The sequence below is a fragment of the Zosterops lateralis genome (genome assembly GCF_965231275.1).
Source record: "Zosterops lateralis genome assembly, chromosome: 3".
NCBI lineage: Eukaryota > Metazoa > Chordata > Aves > Passeriformes > Zosteropidae > Zosterops > Zosterops lateralis.
This window is the reverse complement of record NC_139764.1, coordinates 75551834-75578315: the sequence shown is the minus strand read 5'-3', so window position 1 is coordinate 75578315 and position 26482 is coordinate 75551834. Positions and strand designations below refer to the sequence as shown.

Below are 26482 nucleotides of genomic sequence, written 5' to 3'. Positions count from 1 at the left end.
AATAACAAACCCCTTGTTATACTACACAGATTTAGAATAGTCTGCACTGGAGGGAAATTACACACACATGCATACACACACCCCTCTAATTTTATTTCCTAAAAAAACTTGTAATTTTTCTGTATTTTCTCTAACGCATATGAGGAAATGCACACTATTCCTGTAAGTCTTTAACTAAAAATGAATGCTTATCTTTAAGTAACTATAACCTTCTGAGATACACAGGTCAGTAAGATGCTACTGCAGACTTGCCTGTATTCCACTTGTGCACCTTTTAAGAAATCATTGCTGACTGTCTTGTGCAAGAGCATAGGGGCACAAGTCATACAACTTAGTTCCTGCAACTTATCTAGGCCATCAAAACAGACAATCCCAAGGAATGTCAAAATTCTGTAAAATGCAGCATTTCCTCAAACTGTTCCCATCTCTCTTTGAACTTCACTGAAAATCTCACTTGGAAGTGGAGGCAGAATCCTGTCATAATGGCCAGGGTGTGAAGCTTCACCCATCCAAAAAAGCTTGGAAAAATCCCCAGCCCAGCCTGTCACCTAGTCCAGTAGCCAAGATAAGTGCATAGAGGCTGACATATGTGAGTGGGTTGCTCTAAGTGCCTCACAGATTTTGGGTACTGGCACATTCTGGAAGCAAGCAGACAATGTTTTTTGGGCTCTGGAAAATGTTGGGGACACGGTACACTGGCCAACTGGTTAAGACAGGTGGGATGCAATGTATGATTTATTTTTGTATCTTTTTAAAAAGAGGGGAGGGGGCAAATTGTGGGCAGGTCTGGTATAAATTCAGCGACAGCAGTGTAAGACATCTGCCTGTGTTCAGGTACTCTGCTGCTTCTCCTGTGTGATGAACTCAGTCTGCTGGTGTGAGAGTAAATCAGAACACAGCTTCTGGAATGATCCCTGTGGCTTGGCAGAAAGAAAGATGCTAGAATGTTCTTAGGTGAATGATTTTGGGATGCAGAAGGTCTTTTCAGGGGGTGCCTGCATGGCTACCTGTCACTGGTGATGCCACAACAGTGATGACAGGCAATCAGCCTCAGGACAGGAAAGTCCTTACCTCTGCTCAAACTGTGCTCAGGCTCAGAGGGCAACACAGGGAGCTGGTACTTGGGCATTCAACTACAGCTGACACCTGATCTGAGCTATGAGATGTGCACATCTGATGCACAATGCTTAATTTAAGGGAGTTACATTGAATCCAGCTTTTAAATACATGGTTGTAGGGATGGGGAATGCATATCTGAACACCCTGAGGATTTAAAAAAGGATATCAGCTGAAAATGCTCTGCAGCTGCGCCAACAAACTTTTCTCACACAAGCAACTTCAAGCGCATGATTCCTGGAAAAGAATTCTTGGCGAAGCTCATCATGAAAGCCTCAATAACTGGATCCATGTATGCCAAATACTACTTTCTTAAGTATTATGCTTCAGGCCTTCTAAAAAAATTTGTAGTAGTGATATTTCAGACTTTAGAGATCAATTTTACATATGCATAATGCTTCAATCCTGTTTGATTTACTCTGATTCACGCAGAATGGAAAAAGCAAAGACTTCATGCCAGGTTTTGTCAAGTGCTTCTACTTCAATAGTGAGAGCTGTAAAGGAGTCAAAGATTGGACTCGACGACCTCAAAGGTCTTTTCCAACCTAATTGATTCTGTGATTCTGTAAGTGAAAAAATCTGCTTCCATTACAAAAAACAGAGGATCATCTTTAGGTCCACTTGCTGCAAACCACTTAACTTGACTTTTAAATACTTCAGTGAACCAGTAGATAGAATTTACACTTAAGTGATATTTTATACATTTGTATGTTTTTCCAGAGGGGCTTTTTTTCTAATAATCAGCCAACAAAAAAATACAACTAGAGTCATTGATTGAACTGTAGCAAGCACAGTGTAGAATAGAAATAGTCTGCCTTTATAAAGTATGTTTACTTCATAATTTTGATTTTTTTCCATAAATATCTATGCAATACCCAACATGTATAATATGATCCAATACAAATATTTTATATATATACATATAAAACATATCAGATAATATCAATATAATGGATATAATTCCTCAAATATTGAAAAGTGGCTATACAGTTTCTATCACAATTCAGTAAACAGCACATGATTCAAAAATTTACTTAATTAACAGCACCAACCAAACAGTGCCAACCAGTGGAAGTGCCAGGACAAATCCAGAAGGCAACATGACTAACTGAATGTAGTGGTCATTACATATACCCTTATATAAATGTATATGTGTGTATTTTCTTATTAAAAGGCTTTGACATTTTTAAAAGCTGAATTCAGAAATCCACAGGAATAATTAGAAGCCGAAGCCTCTAAATTGTATCATAATACAGTTTAGTGTTCACTTGCATGGTACTGCCCTTGAGGTCCAAAGTACCATGCAAGTGAACAAAAAAAAACAACAATTGTTTTTTCCAAAAACAATCCATTAAAGGTCTTCCTTTAAAATGCTAACAATAGATGAATTTGATGAATCTGTAAGTTCTGATAAAACTATAAATAAAATAGAAGAAACAAGTACTTTATTGTAAAACAATTTTAGAAGAGTTTAATGGAATTTGCTATCTTTTAACCAATGTTTTTGTTATTTCTGAAAACCATATATGGGAAATTTTGGATGCTTATCCTTGCTGGGAATTATATTTTATAATGTTGCCTCAAGATAATGGAAAATATGGGAATTATATTTTATAATGTTGCCTCAAGATAATGGAAAATATGCTACTTCTAGAATTCTCTTTAACAAAAACACAGGACATTTTTCATGGTATCTCAAAGCATTTAGCTGGCCTGTGACAAAAGAAACCTGCTATGCATGCTGGCCAAGAATCTTTGTGGTTTACATGGATATTTTCATCACCTGAGCCAGAAAAGGAGTACAGGAGAGTGGTCAGTGATGCATTTATTATAGGATTTCCTAATCTCCCATATGTTGACCAAACTCCAGTCAAAACTGTTTATCTTTGGAATCATCTTTGCTAATCTTAGCAGCTACCAGTCTGCTTACATTCAGTATGTAAAAAATACTCAGATAATTAAGGGAATGTCAGGGAAATATTTTGATGCACTTATTTTAAACCACTATGGACAATAAATTATCTAATTAGCAGAAACTTATTATGACAGACTTCTAATTTGTTTTCCAGAAAACTATTCAAAATAAGAAATTACTTCTGGCTGTACCTCAGGTTCCCATTCTGCAAAATGGGGATTCTGCTACTGGCTCTTTCTACAGATGGGAAATAAGCTATTAGACACTGAACTAATAATATTAGTAATAACAGCTTACTGCTGCTATTATGATAATTACTGTTTCAATTATGTCTATTAGATATGTGGTATTATTTATCATTTATAGTTTTTACATCCTGTGTGGAACTAAGGTGGAATCAAGACCTAACTACTTCATATTAAGAATAACCACAAATTGTTCAGGTGACAATTAATAGGATGCAATAATGTGTGCCAATACACAGTCTTGGACAAACTGCTGCATAGGGTGCATAAAGGGTATGGTATCCTTATCCTTTGAACTCATAGGCTGTGTATTCCTATAGTCCCAAATATATTCCTATAGTTCCAAATTCGGCTGACCTGATGTCAAGGTCAAGGTGAAGCAAATACTCTAAACAAGGGTAACTAAGTTTAGGTGTGCAACAGGGTGGTGGAACTGCCAGGGACACAGTTCCTGTGAAGGGGCTCAGGACTACCAGGTCTGACTCATGGAAGAAGTTTTTTTGGTATGCAGCTTACAACTTATTATATGAGCCTGAAAGTAACGTAGTATCTTTGAGATTCCCATTTCTTTACTAAACTGAATTACCAATGGATTCAAAATACACTAAAGATGGACTTACAGATGAAGAAACAGATATAATCAAAACTACCAAAGATTTTTTTTTTTTTTTCCTTTTTTTTTTTTTCCAGAAAATCAAATGGAAAAAAAATAGCTGGGAGAAGTCTCTGTGGGTTGAAATCTCCTTCCTTCTCCTCCCAGTTTCAGAAGAATCTAGTTGAGTTGTTCAGCTCACCACTACTCACTTCTTTTATGGGAAAAAGTAAGCATGTATTTGAAATTAAAAAAGTCTTTGCATATTAGAAGGACAGCAAAGGAAAAAAACCTAATATGTAACAAAACTCCTCCAGCCAATTATAGGACTAATTTTCACTTCTATGGTAAAATAAATTATAGAAGCTTATCCTTCAAAATACAATGCCAAAAATCCACCTTCTTGTAGAACTGAATTCTTTCTAATTAAAATTAAATTGCTTATGACTCTTTTCTTTCTTGCTTTACTTACTACCTCTACAGAAAGGGTTAATTTCCTGTAAACTTGATTGCTTACCTGTGGCTTCTTCCAGTGTGGCAACATCCAGTCTGGGGCTGTAATTTCCATAACCAGCAGCAGTAAAAGCACGAATCTGGAAAACATACACTGTTCCTGGCTTTAGGTTATTAATAGAAGCTGAAGTGGACTTGGTTTTCACTGTTGAATAGGTCCTCTCCCTTTGATCCTGGAAATAATAAGACAAAAGATTAAATGACATTTACAGATCTGATTTTATCATGATTGCACAACAACAACTGACAGCCAGCCTGGGTAGTTTATTTCAATTTGCTGAATGCTCTTTTTCCCCAACAATAAAAAATAAAGCATACTCTGTGGAGTATTACAAAACATTGTCAATGCAATGAAGAGCTCTAAGTGTAACATAAAATTCAAATGGGATGCTCATGTTGTTACTCAGTAAACATCCTGAAAAAAAAGATTGCTTTTTTGTCTCTGATTAAATTTTGTGAAATTTTGATGAGAAATACCCACTGCTTTCCAGGAGAATCTGTGAGATCTAAACAGTTCAAGGACAGGGAAATTTTTCTTTCCTGGTCAGAACATGACAAACATAGAGTTGCACAATCTGCCTTCATTCTGCATTAATTCAGTTCATAGCTGTCAGAATTTTCTTATTTCTAGAGTACTTCAAAGTTATCATGAATTAAGTCCTAGACATTGTGAAATGAATGGAAAAACTCTGACTGACATCATTACTTTGGCATTGTACCCTTCCATCACCTCTAAAAAATACAATATCACCGATATATAATTGGCTGGATTTTGCATAATTTCTGAGGTCCTTAACTCAGTTTTCACTTGAGATTTTTATCTCTGGCTTTTAGTCTTTTCTCAGTTTTAGACTCTAAGGCATAAAGAGGAACCCAGGGAAAGAAGCTCAGTATGACACTCCACAAATTTGAAGCTGAAAGATTACAAACCCTATGAGTAATAACTCACTTTCAAATAGTACAAAAGCTGTATCACAGATCATTAGAGTATTCAAAAAGCTCTACTTATTCATCACATTTACTGACACAGATTATGTTTCAGCATAGATATGTGAAGCCCTGATGATTTTTGGTGGCAGATGCAACCCTGATTTGAAGGGCAGAAGAGATGAATTAACCAACCATCTGAATGCACCACATGACCAGAGAAGCATGAGCCGTACGCAGCAGTGCTAATGAGACGGATACAGAGGGAAGGAATAAATCTGTAACTCATTTCAATAATACTTCACCAGTGAAAAGTGATGGAGAGCCTTCCCTGTCACAGCCAGTAAAGTAACAAAGGCCTTTGCTAAAATACAGGGCTACACAGAACATACATGATTTCTTTTCTCATATTCAGTAAGGGCTTTTCTTGGTTCTTGCCCAGTCTGTCACTTGAGCAAGCCCACAGTCTTGGCTAGCAACAATTTTCCACATCTTCTCCAAAACAATTTAAATCATCTGTAAGTGAGGACCATGGTGGAATGTATGTTGGTATATGAGAAAGAACAGGAATGCTTGAGAGATGAGAAACAAGTGTAAGGAAACCATAAACAGTCAGGTTCAGGACTGTAAGCCACAGTGGGATTTCAGTTTGGGTTTTGATGCATAAACGAGGCTTATTTGAATTGCCAACAGTCCTTGTATTCAAAACTAAATAAATAACAAAAAAATAAAAGTAACCTGAGTTAGAAATCTCACAGGACAGGCTTACTTCAGAGATTTCAAGCAGTTTCCATTCCAGCTCTAGCCAGAAGTGAGAGGTGAAAAAAACACTTATCAGAGTATTTCAGAACTACAAAAATGTTTGATTTAATTTGGCTCTAAAAGGAGCTGAAAGTTCAAAACCTTTTATTTTTCTTTTCTTTTAAACTAGTGGAACAAAACTTAAACGGTCTCTCTTGTTCTGAGCAAGAAGATTATGAAATAATTTTAAAGCTGAAATGCATTTTTTGAAGGAAAACAACCATTTCAGTATTCATGCAAAAGTTGCCTCAGTTAAAGTTATATAGTCCAGTTTATCTGTGACTGTTAGATATTTTTTCTCTTTTATTAATTTCACTGTATTAAGTATAACACTGGAAGATGTCTTTCCATTAAAAAAACAAACTTTAACATCAGTATTTCTCTTTGCAAACATAAAAGCCTGGCAATGAAATTTGGTTATTTAAAATGACTAATAGAGAAAATAATAAAAGCCACATTCTTAAAACTATCATTATATAAAAAGCTGAGTATCTTGGTAATTTTTCTGTCATTTTACACTACCCATTTAAATTATTTATATTATTTGAACAGATTAGAAACTGCTCTGCATGTTAAAAAATCCAAGGTTTTTTGTTCTCAATTTTATTTTTTGTTTGTTTGTTTTGTTTTCTTTTAGGAATTTTGGTGGGTTTTTTGTTTGTTTGTTTGTTTGTTTGTTTGTTTGTTTTTTTGTTTTGTTTTGTTTTGTTTTGTTCAGAGGACAGTTTTGCCCTTGTGGAATATGTAAAGTTTTAAAAATATCTGGACTTTATTTGCATGCGTATGTATACATATGTGCTGGAGGAACAAAAATTATCTCCTAAAATTATTAAAATTTCTTCCAAAGGACTATTTAGCTATCTGTACCTATCTGCTAGACTTTATTATATGAATCATTAGTGTGAACAAGTTAAACTGGAAGTTAACATCAACAAATAAAAATTTCATTCCTTTCTGAAATCAGATAAAGATCTTTTGATAAGTATATTTGTGTAATTCAGCACTGAAAATGAAACATGACTCTTGATATTACATCCAGTCTGGGCTGAATTTACCTAATTCTGTGTTACCTAGTAAGCTGACATACTCCTTTTGATATAGGAGTACTGTTACCTTGCCTGCAGAAATGTTGTCATGAGTGACCACAAAGGAGCCCCTTTATTAATTTTTTTTTAAACTTTGATTTATTTTTTTTTTCACAGAATGTTTTATAAAAATTAAGAGTATGTTATGTTATGCAATAACATTAGTCAATTTCCCAGAGAATCTGGAGGAGCCAAACTTAGTCCGGGTCCCGTGACAAACGCAGAGCTGCACAACCTGCCTTCACTCTGCTTTCATCCAGTTTACGGTTGTCAGAATTTTTTTATTCTGCAGTACTTCAAAGTTATCATGAATGAAGCCCTGGACATGCTGAAATGAATGGCAAAACTCCGACTGACATCAGTAAGATTGCAATTTCACTCTACCAGAAACAGAGATCACTTCATCTACTATTGAAAAGCAGCCTTCAATTCATTATTGTGTTGAAAGAACAAGTGAAAAATAAATTTCATAGTCCTGGTCCTTTTTAAAAGGAGAAATAAGGAATATTTATTTTCCTAAAAGTCTAGAAAGTGTTTTGAAAATTTTCAGACATCAAATAAAAGCTGCCCAATTCATAAGGAAATACAAAATGCAGTCAGGAGTTGTGCTTGATACATCATTTCAAGACTAGAATTACATTGATACAGAAGGAAATGAAATAAGCTTCAAACTCAGTGTTGTGAAAACAGCAATATAATGGTAAAAATATCCAAGTACAACTTATCAATTAAATAAAAAAGGAAAGAAAGGCAGATTTCAAGTATATTTCATTTTTAGTATGCCAAAATGAAATATATGAGATATGTGATAGCAACAATAATTGCAGGATTTAGCTAGTTATTAAAAACAAGCAAAATCACTGGCTTTAGAGAGACGGGTAGTTGATAGCTCATGACTTTAACACTGTTCCACAACACAGCAAGCTAACATAAAGCAAACAACACATTGTTGCACATTACAGATAATCTTAGCACTTACTTTCTCATAATACTTGATTTCGTATTCAGTAATGACTCCATTGGGATGTTCTGGTTCCTGCCAGGAAAGCTCCACACTCCTCTGCAGCACTCTTTCTTTCATTACGCCACTAACTTGCGAGGGAGCTGTTTGGACGAGATGTGTCAATAAATAAAAAGCAAATTTGTTGGATGCCTAAAACCAAATGTCATTACTGATCCACCCCATGCTGAGCCACTTTCATTAAGGTAAAAGAAAGCACCTTTTCATAGCTCACAATTCAAAGCTAATGAATATTCTAGCAGATCTCTATTACTGTTCATAAACTTAGAACAGAAATCGAACTAAAGTGCAAACAGCAAAAGGTGTCATTCTTTGAGTTAGTGCAAAACTGAGATTGATGAGATAGGAAAAACAATTAAGCAAATTAATTCTGATGGTGATGGCAAATCAAATTTTTAGATTGATGTGTAGTAAATTAAGAGTCTAAATATTTATTGCATGTGTTTCTGAAATGCATATGAAAAGAGAAATAATCTTTTAGAAACAAAAATCACATTTTAGGCTGATTTGATATGACTAATTCCAGTTCTGCTTAGAAATAAACTCTCACATTATCTAATTACTACATGACAATGATGAAAATGACTTTGTTAAGACACTAACCCCACTCATTTTCATTAGTTCAAACCTTTCCAGGACATTTTCTCTTTAGAGCTACGTTTCCATATTTCATCTTAGCATTTTTGATAGTGAAAGACAATTTAAGGGAACAAAGGGGACACTGTCTTCATCCGCCTCACACTACAGAGATATAAATAAATGTGCACTTCATGTACACACATGAACACACACTGAGTTTTCTAATAAATATCTCCTACAAACAAGGACCTTTTGGAATTAAAAAAAAAAAAAAAAAAAATATATATATATATATATAAAAGCATTATGGAGACACTGACTCTTATATAAAAAATGTTTAAGAGAGAATGTAAACTGTGAGAGACTGAAAATACCCTTACTTTCTCCATTTATTTTTAATGAGAAGGATGGCAGATATTTTGCTGATACGCAGCATCAAAGGAAGCCAAACATCAGAGTCTTCCTCAAACATACACACTGAATTTAAAACAAAAGTCCTGTAAAACTGTAGCACTTTAAAAAAGAACTATGGTATTGGAACCATGCAGAACTTGATCTTGTTCTCATTCAGTTTAAAGGAAATCAATTTTGCTCATGCAAAAAGATAAAGAAAGAGAAGACCTGACCCTCACGCCCTTACAATTAAAAGCTAAAGGCCATTTACATGGGTAAGGACTTGGTCTTGGGGCAGACTCAGACACAAGTGTCTGAGATAAATTTATTAGAAATAATATACTAGAGATAATACTAAAGCTATTAAATTAGAGATAAATTTGTATCTTTTTCTATCACAGAATCTAATACTAACGATTTATTGATTTTTTTAAAAAAACAGAAAATTTTAATTTTTTTAGGTAAAAAACCACCACCATATTTCAGAACCATGTATAAAGCTTTCACTATGTAAAATTATGTAGTCTTCAGATAAAACACAATTTTTATCCCAAGCAACAAGGTGATCTTCACTTTCTCTAGTTCTTTTAAAATAATGTAAAACATCTAAAATGCACACTCCTATATCATTAAGTATAAAGACATAATGATACAATTAAAATACCTACAGCATAATCAAGAAAATAACCCTCTGAAAAATTAAATTGGATTGCTAACTTCTTATTGTAATATCGAAGTTTCTAGGATTTTTTTAAAAATTACAGCATGTAGGTTTTAAAAATTTGTTTACATTTCATTGTAGACTCTAAGAATACATGAAAATTCAGGATTGAAGCCATGCATGATAATATTCATTGTGAACTATTTTGCTGTATATAATCAATATAATCAAAGTTGAAGATCTCTTACTCTAGGCTGCCTAACTGATAAAATCATAAAATTGTATCAGACAAACACCTTTGGGGGTTGCTGCACAAAGCCAGGGTAAGTTTCACTCTCCTTGCATTTTCTTTCTAAAAGCTTAGAGTATTTTCACTCTTTAATTAGTGAAATATATTCTTTTTCATAGCTAGGACTCCAGAATGCAGCAAACTAATTTACTGTCTAGTTTTCTTTGACATGATTAACTAGTTGTCTTCTTTGCCTAAATAAGTACTCCTGCATCCTGAATGAATTTCAGAGAGGTCATTATGTTTCATGTATAATTTTCTATCTCATCCAGATAAATGTTTCTCAAATTGCTAATTCTACATTTTTAGATGTCGGAAATTGTTACTGTTGGTACTTATTATTGAACCATTTTATATTACCTAGGTCACTGGAATTTGTTCTCCATGTTTCTTGCTTTTTTGTTTTTGCTTATCAATTTTTTTCATTCCGTTGGCCACAACATTCATTTTTCTTAAAGCAGTGAAGCAAAATAAATTTGATGTTAGTTAACTCTGTGTATGTGGAGAAGGAACAGGAATGTGAAGGAGGAGGGACTGAGAGAGGGGGAAGATTTTAGTTGAGGAAATGAAATACACTATGTGACATTCCTACTTAATACCTGTACAAAGTACATCAAAAACAGGCATATTCCATTCTTAAAGAATTTCCATTCAAACTAAAATCCCAGTGATTTATCAACTTTGCAAGATTCAAACTGGTTTGGTTTGGGGTTCGTGTGTGGGATTTTTGGTAATTTGTTTTTGTTTTGGGTTCTTTGCACCCAAAATGAAGAAAAGTTGCACTACCTTTCATTGTTAGAGGAACCTCATGAGGAAGAAGAGAAAGTCCAGATCTACAGTCCAACCTTGCATACGCTGGCAGCTCTGAAGGCAATTATGCTGCATGAAATTCTCATACCTCATGAGATTCCTAAAATGCAGCATGCTACCTAACCTTATTTTGAGTCCCCGTGTTTTTCAGGGGAAGAAGGGAATTGTTAAATTGACTAAAGCCCGAGAACCCTCCTCTGGCAAGGAACACCAGTTTGTTTTCATTGTACAGAAATCTCTTCAAACTAGAGCAGCCACATGAACCAATCCATTGATGTGAGAGTGTAGGCTATCCTTATCCTGCCTTTTGGGCTGCCTTTCTTGATCTCTGCTTAATGAGAATGCACAGGTAGGAAGCATTTTGTTCTTTATTCTAGTATAATAATTTTCTCTGTGTTCTCTTTATGGCTTTCTTATAGATGGCTTTATATTCATGTTTTATTTGTTATGGCTTCCTGACGCCTCCTTTTAAACCTTTAGCCAACTTCTCATTGCCTATCTATGCTAATTAATTAACAACTTTTTATGGCTTGAAAACAACTATATTTGAGCAAGCTTGAAAATTAGTTAAAGAATAAAATTCATACTTAACTACAAGATAAATTAGGGAATTAAATTACAAAAAAAAAAAAAAAACCTCTATAAAAGCAGAATTAAAAATAATAAAAATAACATATTTGTTCCCATTTCTAGCTAAATCAATAATGATAATAGAATAATAATGAACTACTTCAGGCTGTTTTTCTTCTAGTAATCTACTTCTTGCCACTGCATCTCTAACAAAGTCTTTCATGGCAAAGAAACTTCTTAAGCATTTCTAGACAACTATATACCCAGTCCTGAATGACTTGAGCATGCATAATCCCTACTGTATCACTTCAGGTTACAAAGAGGCATCACTTGACAGAATCATTATTTCCATAATATATTACACGGAGTGGGGGGTGGGGGGGGAGGATACAGGCTGTTCAAAACACCATTTGCTATCAACTTTCTTTCTGATATACCTCATCTCTTCTTTTTCTCCTTCCTGCTGACACAACATCCAATGCATCAAACATACACAGCCTCTCAGGGCTAACAGGCAGATGTACCTACACACGCAGCATAAGAAAGTACTTTGAGAATGACAGGCCCTCAGCATACTCATTCACCTTTTTTAAATGCTTCAAATATACCATTCAGCAAAAGAAAAAATTGATTTTCCCCAGGTTTCAACATCACAGCCACTGAGAAATATAACTGTGCTGGGTTTTACTGATAAAGTCTTCAAGTTATATAGATTTCAAGCTGGTCATCATTTTCAGATCAAGTTATAGAAAAAGTTAAAACTTAAGTGACAAAAAGAGCAGGATATTCCAAGGATATATTCTGTTCCAGAGAGAATATTGCATCTGGTAGACGAATGTGTTCCATACTGCTAAGCCAAGCATATGGTACATTATTAATATGTGCAAATATTAAGGTATAGAAAACTGCAGCAATTGTTTTGGAAAGCACCACTTCTAGTCCAGAGTAATTTGAAAATTTTATAATATAATACTCTTCATGCCTTTAATCTCTATCCTTAGCTATTCTCCAGTTCTCAAGATGAACATTTTCCTTGATCCATAGTGTGCTTTCCAGAAGGCAAAGAGAGGAGTATCAGAACACATGACACCAAAAAAACCCAAAGAAAACCAACAAAAAAGTCCCAAAACAAACAAACCCCCAAACTAATCAAATAAAAAAAAATTCAATCAAAAAACCCCCAATAAGAACTGAAAAATTTAAAAAATGTGAAGCTGGACTTCAATGTATAAGAGGAACTAGGCATAATGTACCAATTGCTAGCACAAAATCAGCTGCAAACATCTTTTTACTGAAAAAAGATAAGTCAGCAAAAGGAACATACCTATCAATTTCTCAGTGATTTCCTAAAGTCCTGAATATTGAATGTGTCTCAATTCCATCAACAGCATCAGCTATACAGACTTTTAATTTCATACTTTTTAAAAGTGTCTCTAGAAGCAGCATCCTGTGTATTTAGTAGTTCATGTATATGAAACAAAGTACTTAAGATTCTTAGAAATAAGGGTTTACAACCCTGCAGTCACACTTCATGCAGAAAAATTCATAAATGAACAGGAGTACATGCTCCATGTGCAGGACTAAACCCTATATTAACAAATGCTACCAAATCTATGCTTGCAATTCTAGTTTCATGACTTGTCATACAAATTCTAAAGAATGAATGGGCTATCAGACTTCCTTAACCTTTTTTTTAATTTCCTTATCTTACAACAGCAATAATGTGCTGGAGTCAATCTGAGCTTCCTCTTGTACTTGTTGAAGTCAAACAATAGCACTGGCACTTTGATAGCATCCTTACAGCACTTCCTAAAGGACAAAAACTTGGCTTTTGGACTCTTCTATTTTCATATCCCAAAGATGTGCAAGAATCATCCAAAACCACCAGCTTTTCCTACAGCAGCAATGAGATCAATTTTACATTCCTTTACAACTGTATCTTAGGGCCCAATGTAAGTTTTACATGACATAAACCATTTTTCTGCAACAGTGTTCTACAGAAGTTGAGGGGTGGTTTGAGTATTGAGCCTGAAGGGGACATTGCTAAGAGATGCAAAACATAGAAAAACAGAGATATTGGTATCCCAATGGTCATAACCTACTCTGTTATTTCTTTCTGTGTCTTTGCTGTGTCCTTTTTCAGCAGAAATCTTTGGATAACCGAGTTGTCTTGCCTCTACATCTATTTTAAGTGAGACTCTAATCTGGCATTTTACCAATAACAAATGTAAAATTAACCCGTGTGTATGTATGTGTATGTATGTATATATATATATATATATATATATATATACATGCATATCAAAATAGTAGGAGAAAATTATACTGTTATTAGCTCTTAAATGGTTATTCAGGAAGAGAATACAAAACTCCCCATACTCCATTACAGTTCTGCACCCAGATTACCCAAAGAGCACCTTTCTGCACTGGCTTTTGCACTGATTCACTCCAGGGAGAAAGAGTGCAAGTGAAGGCATAACCTGGCCTGGAACCATGTTCTGGTTTGTACTCAAGGGAAAGAGGCATCAGAATTGCCCAAATTACTAAATAAGAGTGGAAGGCAAACAGATTATACACCTTGAAGAATTGCAGCTGCTACTGTCAGGGATCTGGGGGTCAGCATGTGGCACCACACTGTTTTTTGTGCTAGTCTGAAACAGAATACCTCAGGATACATGCCCTCCCTTGCTTCAGGACACATGCCCTTGCTTACTTCTAAGGAGCTGTCTGATGTAAAAAGAGTCTTCACCAGGTCTGCTGGTACTGGGAAAATTTTAACACTTTACTGTATAGCTATTTCCCTTGGTTATGAATTTTATTTCTTAGAAAGATACAAAAGCTTTTTCATGAGAGAGAGAGAAAAAATAAAGTGTTTATTATATTAATTATTCAAATTATTTAAAATTTCACAGCACCACAATATAGCACTCATTCAAGTGCTACTAAAGCCATGATAGAAAACTGCCACAGCTTATCGTTGAAATGCTTGAAAAAAAAAAAAGCGTACATTTCACTTCATGTTTACGCTAATATGTGCAATAATTTTCATGTTATTCTGTATCATAATTCATGCAAAAAGATAACAGAAAGGATCCTGATAGCTCTTAAACTGATTCAATGTATTGATAAAAATTCACAAGATTTTCTATTTTGCTACAGGGTATTTCTCTCCCCTCAGTTAAGCCTCCACATGACAAAGCAGCCCATGATAAAAGGTTATTGAGTACCACTGTATTATGCCATTAGTACCCATTGCTTTGGATCAATGGCAGAGAAATTCCCCACTGTGTTTACAAGCTGCAGCATTCAAAAAAAGACCCAAATAAATCAGATATTTTACACTAACAATATCCTACAGAGAAACCATTTTAACCTCCTCGCTGACACACTTTACTTTCCAGCTCATAAATATAACACAGTGTGCTTACAGTGCTGGGTAAGCCATCAGCAGAGGCACACACACAGTTGCTCTGAGCCACTTGGGGATGTCATGAGTACATGGGAACAGGTAAGGTAATCAAGTAATACTGGACTGCATTACTTCATCACATGTTTTGCCATTACTTTTACGGCTGAGAAACTCTCAAAATACTTGCTGATCTAAAGAGAGGAACAGAAGCAGTAGTTTCCCAAACACTACACTGTTGAATATCAATTCAAAAATAGAATTATAAAATATGCTGAGTTGGAAGGGACTCATGAGAAAAAAACCAACAAATACATTCTGATCTCCTCTAACATCACTAGAAAATTTATAAGAAAGCTTATGGTCAAATAGCATTATTACCAAATATATAGCGATTTACTAATTGTCCATACCTTTTAAACATCTGATGCATTTAAAATACACAATGGTTTGGTAATTCCTTTATCAAACTCAAAACTTAGCAGCTGGATCAGTTCTGTATGCTGCCTACTCTGGCAAAATTCTGGGGAGGGAAATCAATAGAAAGAAAGAAAAAGAATATACCAGAAAGAAATGAAACAGTTTAGAAAGATCGGGCTGACAGCTTGTCTATCATGTTTTGAAATTTTTTCTGGTCACAGTCTACATCTAGACCCATTCTATGAACTCCCCTGTTTCTTCTGCCTGACATTTGGTACAAATATTACTGTTATGTCTGCATCTCATTTCTTTGAAAACTGGCAACTTGGGCATCAATCAGTGCTGAACGGATGCTGAGTTGCGTAACAAGTGACAACATCGTCTCCCAAGATATCCACAACTCTTGTTTTGTGAATAAGTTTTGACATGTCAGGCACAAACCTGATTCTTACAAATGTGTTAGAGTAACAAACCAGCCTTACAAATAACAGAGAGGGGCTTTTGTTCTCCTGGAGCATTTGTTTTCCTTTGCAGAAGAAATATATCTATGTTAATTAGCTTTTTCTTTTGTCTTGAGTTATTTTGTGATTCATCTTTCATAACTTTTTCCTTTTTTTTTTTTTTTCTTTTTTTTGAGAAACATCTGCCACCAGCCTTGCTGTAAATCCTTGCCACACAGATATTATTCTTCATTAAAGAAAACAAAACATCATCAAACTCTCCAAAGATGAGGATACTCTTTTCCCTGGTGAGATACTCAGACACATAATGTTCTCCTTCTGTCTCCAGTCATCTCTGCTGGCAAGTGTCAATTACAGACATAGGTTTTAGGGAACAGAAGGATAAAAAAACAATTTACAAATACTTTTCTCTGGAAACAGACAGGTGTAATGACTGAGACTGTTTGCTGTAATTGAATTTCATGCTGTCATCTATTCAGTCACAAATAGATGTCAGCTTCAAGGATGCTACACATGGGGAAAAAGTAACAACAAAACTCCCTTAATACATTCTTATTGCTACTGTATAGCGAAGTTTGCCACTCTAGTTTGAGTTTGCCACTCTAGACTTCAGCAAAAGTAATGTTTATTTTTAGAGAAGCATATGAGGTGATTTACAAAAGTGCCTTTGGAGGCCTGTGGAGTAGTTAGATTATGTTTATTTAGTGTAAGATGTCCGAGACACAATTGAGTGAATTCCAGCCCCATAACAAAGCATTTTGTTTCAGACACAGACAACTAAACTCTGGAAACGAAGTGCCATGCCAAAAAAAATTAAAAACAGTTGATCAAATATTAACAGAAAAGCATATAAATATCCTATAAAGATGTCAGCACAAAACAATAAGTACGTGCCAGAGGTTTGATCAAACTGACGCTTCCAAAGATATAATTGTTCTGTGGGGAAAAAAAATATTACACTACTAGCACTCCTCAAATGTGTAACAACTTCTGTTCCAGCCCTCCAAATTCCTGTGAAATGTATCATAAGGGCACTGCTAACAATGGGGATATTTCTGAAAGCAGCATTCACAGGGTAGTATTCACAGGCAATACAGGAAGAACTCCATGCTCAAACAGTTTGCATTTTTTCTCATGTTATGAGCTGTTTTTCTCCCAAAGAGCAATAAATCTCTAGAATTTAAGAAGATGGATAAATATCCATCTGGGAATCTCTGCGACAGTGATAAATATCAGAAGCAGTAAGGCTGAAGTTATTGACTATGCACAGGAGGGAAAGTGATGTCCATGAGGAGAAGGTCAGGCACAGCAGACAGTCCATGATTCCCTAAGTCAGGACTTGTAGAGGAAGAAGTTTCACTGGCCAGAGCGAGGTTACCACTGTGGAGAACTGCCACTGACATTAACACAATATTCAAAATTTCACCTGATATACAAAAATTCATGTATATTCTGTCAGCTGAGAAAAAATCAATTTGATACAACATTGATCATCCCAAATGAAGTAACTTTAGATGTTTGTACAAGCTATTTGAAAAACACTCTTGTGCAAAAGCAGAAGGAAAACCCTTTATCTTCAGGGGGCTGTATTTTGCAAAGTAAAGCTATTTGATTGATTTGAATACACAACAAAAATTAACATCTCACTATTCAACTGCCAAAACTACTTTAGACATAATGAGCATATTTACTTAAAAATAACGCTAACAAATTTTATATAAAAATATATTTTATTTTTTTTATTTTCTTTTTTTACACTAAAAGTACTAAAACTTGCAATACATTTATAGGGCTTATGTAACTACATATGATAAAAAGCATGACTTTAAAAAAATTATCCCTCCCATCTATTACCTTTGAAAAACTTTCTCCACTGGCTACAAAGTGAATTTAGGCAATGATTTTAGAAGAAAAAGATAACCTAGTAAAGCAAATAAAGCTAACAAATTTTGTATGAAAATATCTTTAATATTTTTTTATTTTCTTTTTTTGCACCAAAAATATTGAAACTTGCAATACATTTATAGGGCTTATGCAACTATATATGATAAAAAGAATGATTTTTTAAAAAAATTATCCCTGTCATCTACTACTCAAAGAGTAAACTCTGTACATAATTTCAAAATAATCTTAAATATTCTTCCCTTTGAGTAGACATTGGTTCCTTAAACTCCTTACTGCTAAAAGTAACTTTGGATTTCTGGGGATTTTTTTTGTTTGTTTTTGTTATTTGAGAGCATGCTACAATTTAATGCTTCTCCAGGTTCTGTTCACCAGAAAACTTTCCTCAAAGATTTGTGTTATGCAGAAATGTATTAAGCTGGAAACACATCAATCATTTAATGAAAGAATTTACTATGTGGTTTTAAATGCTGTACAGAATCACCTTTTTTTTTTTTTTTTTTTTTTTTTTTTTTTTTTTTTTTTTTTTTTTTTTTTTAACAGGCTTTCTAGTGGCTTCAGTTCCCTGAATACTATGAGACTCTAAGGGAAAGCAAAGTTCTGTATCCAAAGGTTAACTTCTTGGAGATTTAGATTACGAAAATGTCAATTGCACAAATTATAAACCCATTTAGTTTTCTGATTAGTTCTACTTTTAGCATACAATTTAGGGCTCAATTTTGACCTCTCATCAATTATATTTTACTTTAGCTGCATTGATTTTATCTAAGTTATCCTTGCTTTATACCAATAGAAACAAGATCAGAATCAGGTCCTGAGGGTAAAGTAATTAAAAATGTAATTACCACAACTGATTATGCAACATAGCTACATCATTAATTTGGTACAATTTTTAATATATTTTTAAACAAAATTATTACAATTACTTGCCAGTTTCATAGAGATTGGTTTTTACTTTTTTTTTTATTTCAGAAGTAATTCTAGATGAGATAACGACAATCTAAAACTTCAGCACCTGGGTGCACTTCTCCTTCAGGTGACTAGAGCACACATAAATTAAGTGCTAAGTTCACCCCAACAGGTTTGCTTCCTGTGACAGAGAGGTAGGTGCACTGGAAAGATCCAAAAAGAGACCCTGCCTGTTTAAACTGAGACCTGTAAATTTTAAAACATCACTTTGATAAACTTTCTCCACTTACTATACAGTGAATTTAGGAACTGATTTTAGAAGAAACAGATAACCTAGTAAAGCAAATAAAACTGACACATAACATTCATGTACTTTTTAGGTGAAGTAGACCCCATCTTTCTCACACACTATCTACAATTTCTTCCTTCCTCCTAAATTTTCCTTTGAATTTTAAGGAGGTATTCCATTATCCTTAAAGCTCTTGAAGGTAATTACAGGAGTTTGCTCTGACTTACCTCTCATGCAAATTTTGTAGGATCCAGGTTTCTACATACAACAGTGTAAGTCTAATTCCTGGTGAGCCTAGAGGTATTTTAGCAAACTAGTACTTAAATACTGTGACTACTTATATAACTCTAGCTTCACAACTGCAGAGAATCAATTTAATGATGAAAATACTTCTATGAAGTATTGAAGTCTGAACTAATATTTTATAAGGAAAAAAAAAAAAAAAAAAAAAAAAAAGCCCCACAAAACAACAAGACCAGAACAACTTTTGGGTTGGATTCTATTTCAATTTGTAATGGTGTGAAAAAGTAGTGACTGCATTGACTCCTTTCATCCTGAATGTTGAACTTCAATCAATATCCAGGATGAAGGAGATGAAAATGGAGCTCTTTGCAGTAACACAAAACCATGCAACAATAAGTCAGAAAGGCTAAACTTAAAAAAAAAAAAAAAAAAAAAAAAAAAAAAAAAAAAGGCAACAAAAAATCAACCAAACAAAGCTGGTTCTGTTTTATTGCACATTTACTCAATACATTGGAAAGAAGCAAAATTGCATAAGTATCCTGAATAGTTTATTATGGTTCTACTGATCTTAAATAATAAACTTTATATCTGATTCTCCATTCCCTTACTCATAGTTTTATGATATTGGTAGAGAGTAGGGCTGCTCTGTCTTTCAGACGGCATCCAGAGTAAGCTGTTCTGCTAAATCAAAGTACGGAAAATGGTGTCTACATATCTAACAACTCCTTCCAGATTGTAAAGAATACAGCAAAAAGGCCATAAAACCAGAATGTCACAAAAGCAATTAAACTTGAGTCTCAACAACAGCACCATCCCGTGTTTTAATAAAAATTACTGCTTTCCTACACAGACTGCGCAGATCATTTTTCAATTACTATTTTCCTATGAGACCCTCCAGGGCTTCAGTAGAAATTATTGCTACCTACATGTATATATAGCCCAAAAGTTGCACTTGCCACCAACAGCAAGAGACTCAAATTTAGTGATTTCAAGGCTCATCACAAGCACAGCAACTGAACCAACATGAGTGAGCACAGTGTACAATATGGGTCATATTTAGATCAAACAATACAACATAACTTAGACCAACAGTGTATTAAATAACAGAATGTGCAAGGTTGCATGATATGTAAACAGAAACAGGACTACATCCTCTGAACAACAGTCTAATATCCTATTCATTTGAAAAAGCTCCAGTGTAATTATTTATACTCATGAATGCATTACAATATATGTATTAAGATGGATATACATCAGACTCATAAACATCTATAGCTGGTTTCCTTAATGAACATGGTCTCAGCACTGCTTACCATATGAAATGAAAAAAATAAATTATTGGTACTGGAATTTCTCACGATAATAAATATACTGAATGTTCATTACTCTCCCTTATATGTGCAAGTAAAAACTCTGACTTAAAAAATAGCTGTGCTAAACCACTTAGAAACTCCTCTTCTGATCATTCAATGACAAAAGTAGTCAATCTACTCATTACCTAGCCATGAGTTTTTGAAGATCTTTACCTGAGCACTGCTAGAAAAGGGAAAACACTAGAGATTACATAACTCGCAGATTACTTAGCTAGTAAAGCTGTACTGCACACATGTTCAGGCATAATAAAAACAGCAAAAAAAAAAAAAAAATCCTCCTTTTTTCTGTCTGGCCAACAGTGATCAAATTAGTCACAAACGAAAAGCTGGCAATGATATTCCGAAGTTTTATTTTAAATTTCTACTTGAAAGCTTTTTCTTTTTTTAATCTTGTCATTTCTTTAATCCAAAATAAAGTTTCATGAAATACACATATAAAGTCAGATAATATAGAGCCTCATGGAACTTTTTTTAATAACACCTGTATCCACAGTAGCCAATCAGATCTTTATACATGCAGTATGTGTGCAGATTAAATAGAATAACTATCTTCAAAAGGACATGATTGCAAACTTATTTTAAAAGTGGAACACACAACTGGCTTATCTTTTTTAAAAGAACTATTACTGCATATATTACAGTCTTTAAGGCAATGTCCAATTAAATATAATTCTCCTTATCTGGATTCAAATTTCACACCTCAGTGTGCCATACCTGCCTGGATTGATCCAATCAAATTTTTCACCAGACATACTAAAATCCAAGTTCAGGGTCATTAAAGTTCTTTGAGTTAGTGGAGAAGGAGATCTTGATGGTCATTTTGATCTCAGGTAAGCAAGTCTCAGGTGTGTCTTTAAGCTAGATTGTTTCTACAGGTATGTCCTAAGATGGAACCTACATCACTTGACTGGCAGGATTGTTTTCTCATTCTACATCTTTCATAAGGTTTGTGGTTTTTTATAATTTCATTATTATTATTAAATTTTAAATCATTAATCTAATGTTTGTTTTCTCTGATAGAAATATAGAGATGCTAATATCTGGTATTTGTCTCAATTTATTACCCACAGCTGGGAACTAGCCTTCCTAAATTAATCCTCTGAATCTATTTAGTAAATGCCTAAAAACTTTCCCAAGAAGAAATCTAATCAAGGAAAAGGGCTGCCCTAAAAGGCCTACAGAGAAGCATCCTCTCTGATACAGCTCAGACACCCAGCTAGGGGGGCTGGACTCCCTTCTGAGGGATGGTGGAAGCATCTGCCACTCTTCAAGAGGTAAATGAGGCAGATCCTGTAAAGAGTCTGGCTTACTCAGAGTTTAAAATTTGTGTCGATACGCAACACACAGCCAGGTTTGGCAGACGGAGTCTACCACCTACCTACCTTTCTGCTGCAGTCATTAACTTTTCTCCAGAGTGCCTAGAAACCACTCTCACCCCCTAGATACAAAGAGACTTTTGAGGTTTTGCAAGTGATTTCCACAAGACTGTGTTCTATGAAACATGCATTAAAAAAATATGTAAAAAACCCATGATAAATTAGGATTGTGATGAATGCAGATTTTATGTGAGGTTTAACATGGGAACAGCTGGCCAGCTGACCTAGAGCACAACAGCCATATAGATGTGTCTTAAGTGACTCAGCATGGCCTGAGGTTACAGGATCACCCCAAATTCTGTTTGAACTCTACACTTTACTGTACAGCCAGACCACCCAGATTACATTCTCTAGTGCTAAGTATGTACTTCTCCCCTTTTCAGTTCTGTGGTAAACTGCTTGCTAAAGAATTTAAAAGAATAAGAGACCATCAATTTGATTTTTATAATACTTAGAATGTGTTTTTATATTTGCATTTTGTTAATATATATATTTAATATCAAGACAGGTCTCAAACCTCCCCACTCCCAAGCAGGAAAGAAATTCCACATCTGCAATACTTTTGAAGAAGATGGATTAGATTATTGTGAAATTATCCCATTTGATCCTTTCCTTTAGTTTTCATACTAGTCCATAGCTCAGTGCATATGGTTCAAGAAGGAAGAAGGGAATATGGTTCCAAGAAAAAGAGAAATGGAAAGAGAAAGGCTGTAGCCTTTTTATCAGTGCATTCTTTCTGAAAATTCAGATGTCTGCATCTCTTTCATTAAATTTAACATGAAGAAAGCAAAATATGGAAAAATTTTGGCCCAGTCCAGACTATGTAACAGTAGGTGAGGTGCCATGACTGGTCTCAAGTACTGGCTCAGAAGTTCCAGAAGGTCAGGAATGAAAGCAGCTGGCTAGAGTTTAAAGGAAGCTTAACTGTTGTGGGAGAAAGCCATTTTAATGACTTACCAGAGGCTTACAGAAGGTTAAGCTGTCTGAATAGATACAAACAATGACAATAAAAACGTTAGACAAAAGAAATTCTCCTTACCTATAGAATATCAATGCTTATCAGAGGAGCTTTATCTTGCTCTTAACAAGTTGAATCATGCAAAAACAAGATCAATAGGGGAGGATGCCTTTAAAGCTCCATTGTTGCATAATGAAAATTACTTTGAAGAGCTGGCTGTGTGTTCATGGAGTTAGCAAACTGTCCCTGCAGGCGCTGGTGATATTAGGCAGCTCAAAATACAGTATTTCACTTGAAGCACATCTGACTCATTCTATTGGCATAAACATCACATGTTTAGCATTAACTGCTTTTACAACCAGCTTTATAAATATAGTTTGCTTCCCTTTCCAACGGCTGTCTTCTCCTTTCTTTTGTTGCAAATATTTTTGCTTGTTACTTTTGCCTCTGACAGTTTGACAGTTATTACCTTAAGACATTGCAGGTGTTCTTTAGTTCTTTCCAAAGAATCATCTAGGTACCCAAAGCCTTCAGCACATTAACTGCTGACTAATTTTTAATGATACACCTAAAAGAATAAAGCTCAAAGGCAGAAAATACAAACAAATATAAAAGGATGACAGGAGTATTTCATGTTTTTTAAAAATCCAGCAGTATTCTCTTTATGAGAAAATGAAGAATCAAACCACTCGCACTTTATAACATGGCACTGTAAAACTCAGGTTATAATAAATGGAACACACTACACTCTTAATTAGGCTATTAATCAGCAGAGTGAAAGGTGGATCGACACTGTTGCCATTTCCTCAAGATACAGATTCCCAGATTGTCAGCGGTTATCCAGATAGTGACAGTTTTGCCGGAATGCTGGTTTTGCTTAAACAGCACCTTTTTCCCCAGTCATTCTGGGACTGAAAGTAAATCTCCCTTATTTCCTTTGTTTCCACAGCAAAGTCCCTTTGCCAGGAATCAGGATACCTCCTGAAGACGATCCAGAAATGTCCCCTAGCCTGTATCGGCTTTTCCTGGACAGAGCCACAGGCTTCTCTGAACAGAAACTGATATGGGCAAAACTGTTTCTCCTCCCAGAATAAGGTAGACAAGAGAAGAAAGGTCAACCTTCCTTCTATATATCTGTTATGCTATTATTTCCTTCTTATAAATGTATGATGAGACTGATTTGAACTTTTTTTCTCAATAGAATTCCTATCTTCCTTCCACCTTCTCATTTTGTTTGTACTGAAATGTAAAACCAAAGTCCTTCTACTTCTTGACTCAACTATGATTTATGTTGTTTCATGTATTTAAATGCACTCAAAGTTTTCAAGTGAAGTTGTGATGCTTAAATAACAAAATAGTAGAGTCTAATGAAGACTTTAAGTGTCTCTACTGTAGAAGAACCAAAAAGAAAGGAAAAGATAAGCTTCTTAAATATAGCAAAATAGAGATATTGTAAGGAAGACTATATACAGTCATCAAAAGGATGGGTAAAAGAGGTGACTCAAATTTACAGTTTAGAGCAATCTCTGGAAGTTATATTTCTAGGTCTTCTCTAATATTACTACAGAAAATCTTTGCTTAACTGTAATTTAAGTGAAACCTACATAACTTAAACTTTTCCTTAAAACAGAAAATCTGACTACAGCAGACTGTGATGTTTGCTGTGGTGTTTGCCCATGGCAGATAAAGTGGAGGATTAAAAGTTACATATGTAAATCAGGGATGTACTAGTGTTGAGTGGTTTGTTTAAGAGACAATTATGTTTGAACAGAGATTGTCAAAATTGGACTCTTTTGTACATCCTACAATTATCTTCCATCCTTTTAATTGAAAATGGTAAATTCTCTTCAAAATAATAAACAGGATATGGTAAACCTTTCCATCCCTCTTCGTTTTGGAACAATGATCTGCATCTAGTCAGTAGAAAGCATCCGTACTACTAGCCTGCATCTCCCAAAGGACCGTAAGGGATGTTATGCAGCACATATCACTTGAGAAAGAGGCCCCAAGAGTAAACTGCTGCTAAGGGCTGGAAAAACAAATTATGTCTTTGCATCACTGGAATCATCCAGCCTTGTGTTAGATCACAGATATAATAAAAAAAAAAGAAAATTATGTGAGCAGAATAAAGAAGCGACCTTAATGAAATTAACTTTTGTCTTCTTTCTTCCAGACTCTTTTGTCATAGTATTCCAACACAGTTTTCTTCTAAATAAAATTAATGTGTCCTTTTGTAAATTCTCAAAAGATTTGTTTTTTCGAGGTAGCTATTTCAAAATTGCTGTCTTAAAAATGGTTTATTTAATGCACTTTATAAAACTACTTGTCTCTTAGACATATACTTTTATATACTAAAGTAGTGCTTCCATCTTTCTTTTTAACTTTCTAAGTTTATTTTACTATTTGCATTTTTTACAGCTTTGAGGTAAACAACCTCACCTATGTACATCAAGATACAGCTCTTAAACTCTCTGCACAATGAAGGCTGCACTATGGTCTTTCAGTCAAGATGTATCACCTGGTACTTTTTTTGTTTGGTTGGTTTATGTGTTTTCTGCTCTACCTGAGCATCAGTTGTGAATAGAAGCTAATACATCTGCTTTGTTTTCACTGCTCACAAGTGAAGTCTGCTCACCAGAAACAATCAATACTACAAATGACTTGTGCATTAATGAATTAATGACATAAAATAAACAAAAAGTGTTAAACTAATGACCTTCTAATTATCACATCTTTATTGAGGCATTGCCTTGCCTATTTATAAATGCTGTTGGACTTTTATATTGCCAGGGCATTGATTTTTGCCCATTAATGAATCTCTGTATCCTGAAAGAACACTGTTCTCTCTTGTGCTAAATACAGATTTCTGATTTCACAGAGATTTCTTGGGAAAACACTGTAATTTTTCATTTTGATAGTTTTTGGGGTTTTTTTGGTTGGGTTTTTTTTTTTTTTTTTTTGTTGTTGTTGTTGTTGTTGTTTTTTGGGGTTTTTTTTGTTTTTTTTTTTTTTTTTTTGTTTTTTGTTTTTTTGGTGAGAAACAGCACACTGAATTTGCTGGGATAATTATCATGGCCAAACCAACCAATAATTAATATCATAAAATAAGCAAACAAACAAAATCTACCAAAGTGATGCTGATGATAAAATAATTCACCACATTATGTTTCTCTGACAAAAATAAAAGTAGTATGCCCATGCGAAGGCAATCCTGAGTTTTGCAAGACAGGTTTTATAGCAAACAGGTGCTACCAAAGCAAGTATTTATTTATTATTAATAGGTTCTCTCATTTCACTTAAAACATGTATTGTTTATTAGCATTTACTAAAACATTGGGGAAATACCACTTTTAAAGCATGCTGATTAAAAAGTACAGAAAATGAGGAATTTCATTATCAACAGAAATACAGCTGCCTTAGGTGTTAGAAATTTTCATCTATAATGAAGTTAGGGAACTATAGTACCTTAAGCATCAGCAGCTGGTGCAGTGACTGGAAGGTGTCTGGATGCCTCATGCTCTGATGGTGATTTCAGACCAGAAAACCCAGATTCACCACCATGTAGCTTTAGGCACTAAATGGCACACCAAAGTTAAAAATAAAATCTCCAAGACTCAGAGCAAAGTCA

At 34.6% G+C, this 26482-nt stretch overlaps 1 protein-coding gene across 7 annotated transcripts in view; it reads right to left on the bottom strand.

The window, feature by feature from the left end:
- EPHA7 (EPH receptor A7) overlaps nucleotides 1-26482 on the bottom strand; it is a 165461-nt gene that overhangs the window by 38317 nt on the left and 100662 nt on the right. For all 7 annotated transcript variants that reach the window (XM_083857377.1, XM_083857372.1, XM_083857370.1 and 4 more), the window contains 2 exons: nucleotides 8174-8298; nucleotides 4386-4554 (listed from right to left, as the gene is read on the bottom strand). In XM_083857377.1, the coding sequence (XP_083713503.1) occupies nucleotides 4386-4554; nucleotides 8174-8298 (294 nt within the window). The remainder of the gene's footprint in view (nucleotides 1-4385; nucleotides 4555-8173; nucleotides 8299-26482) is intronic.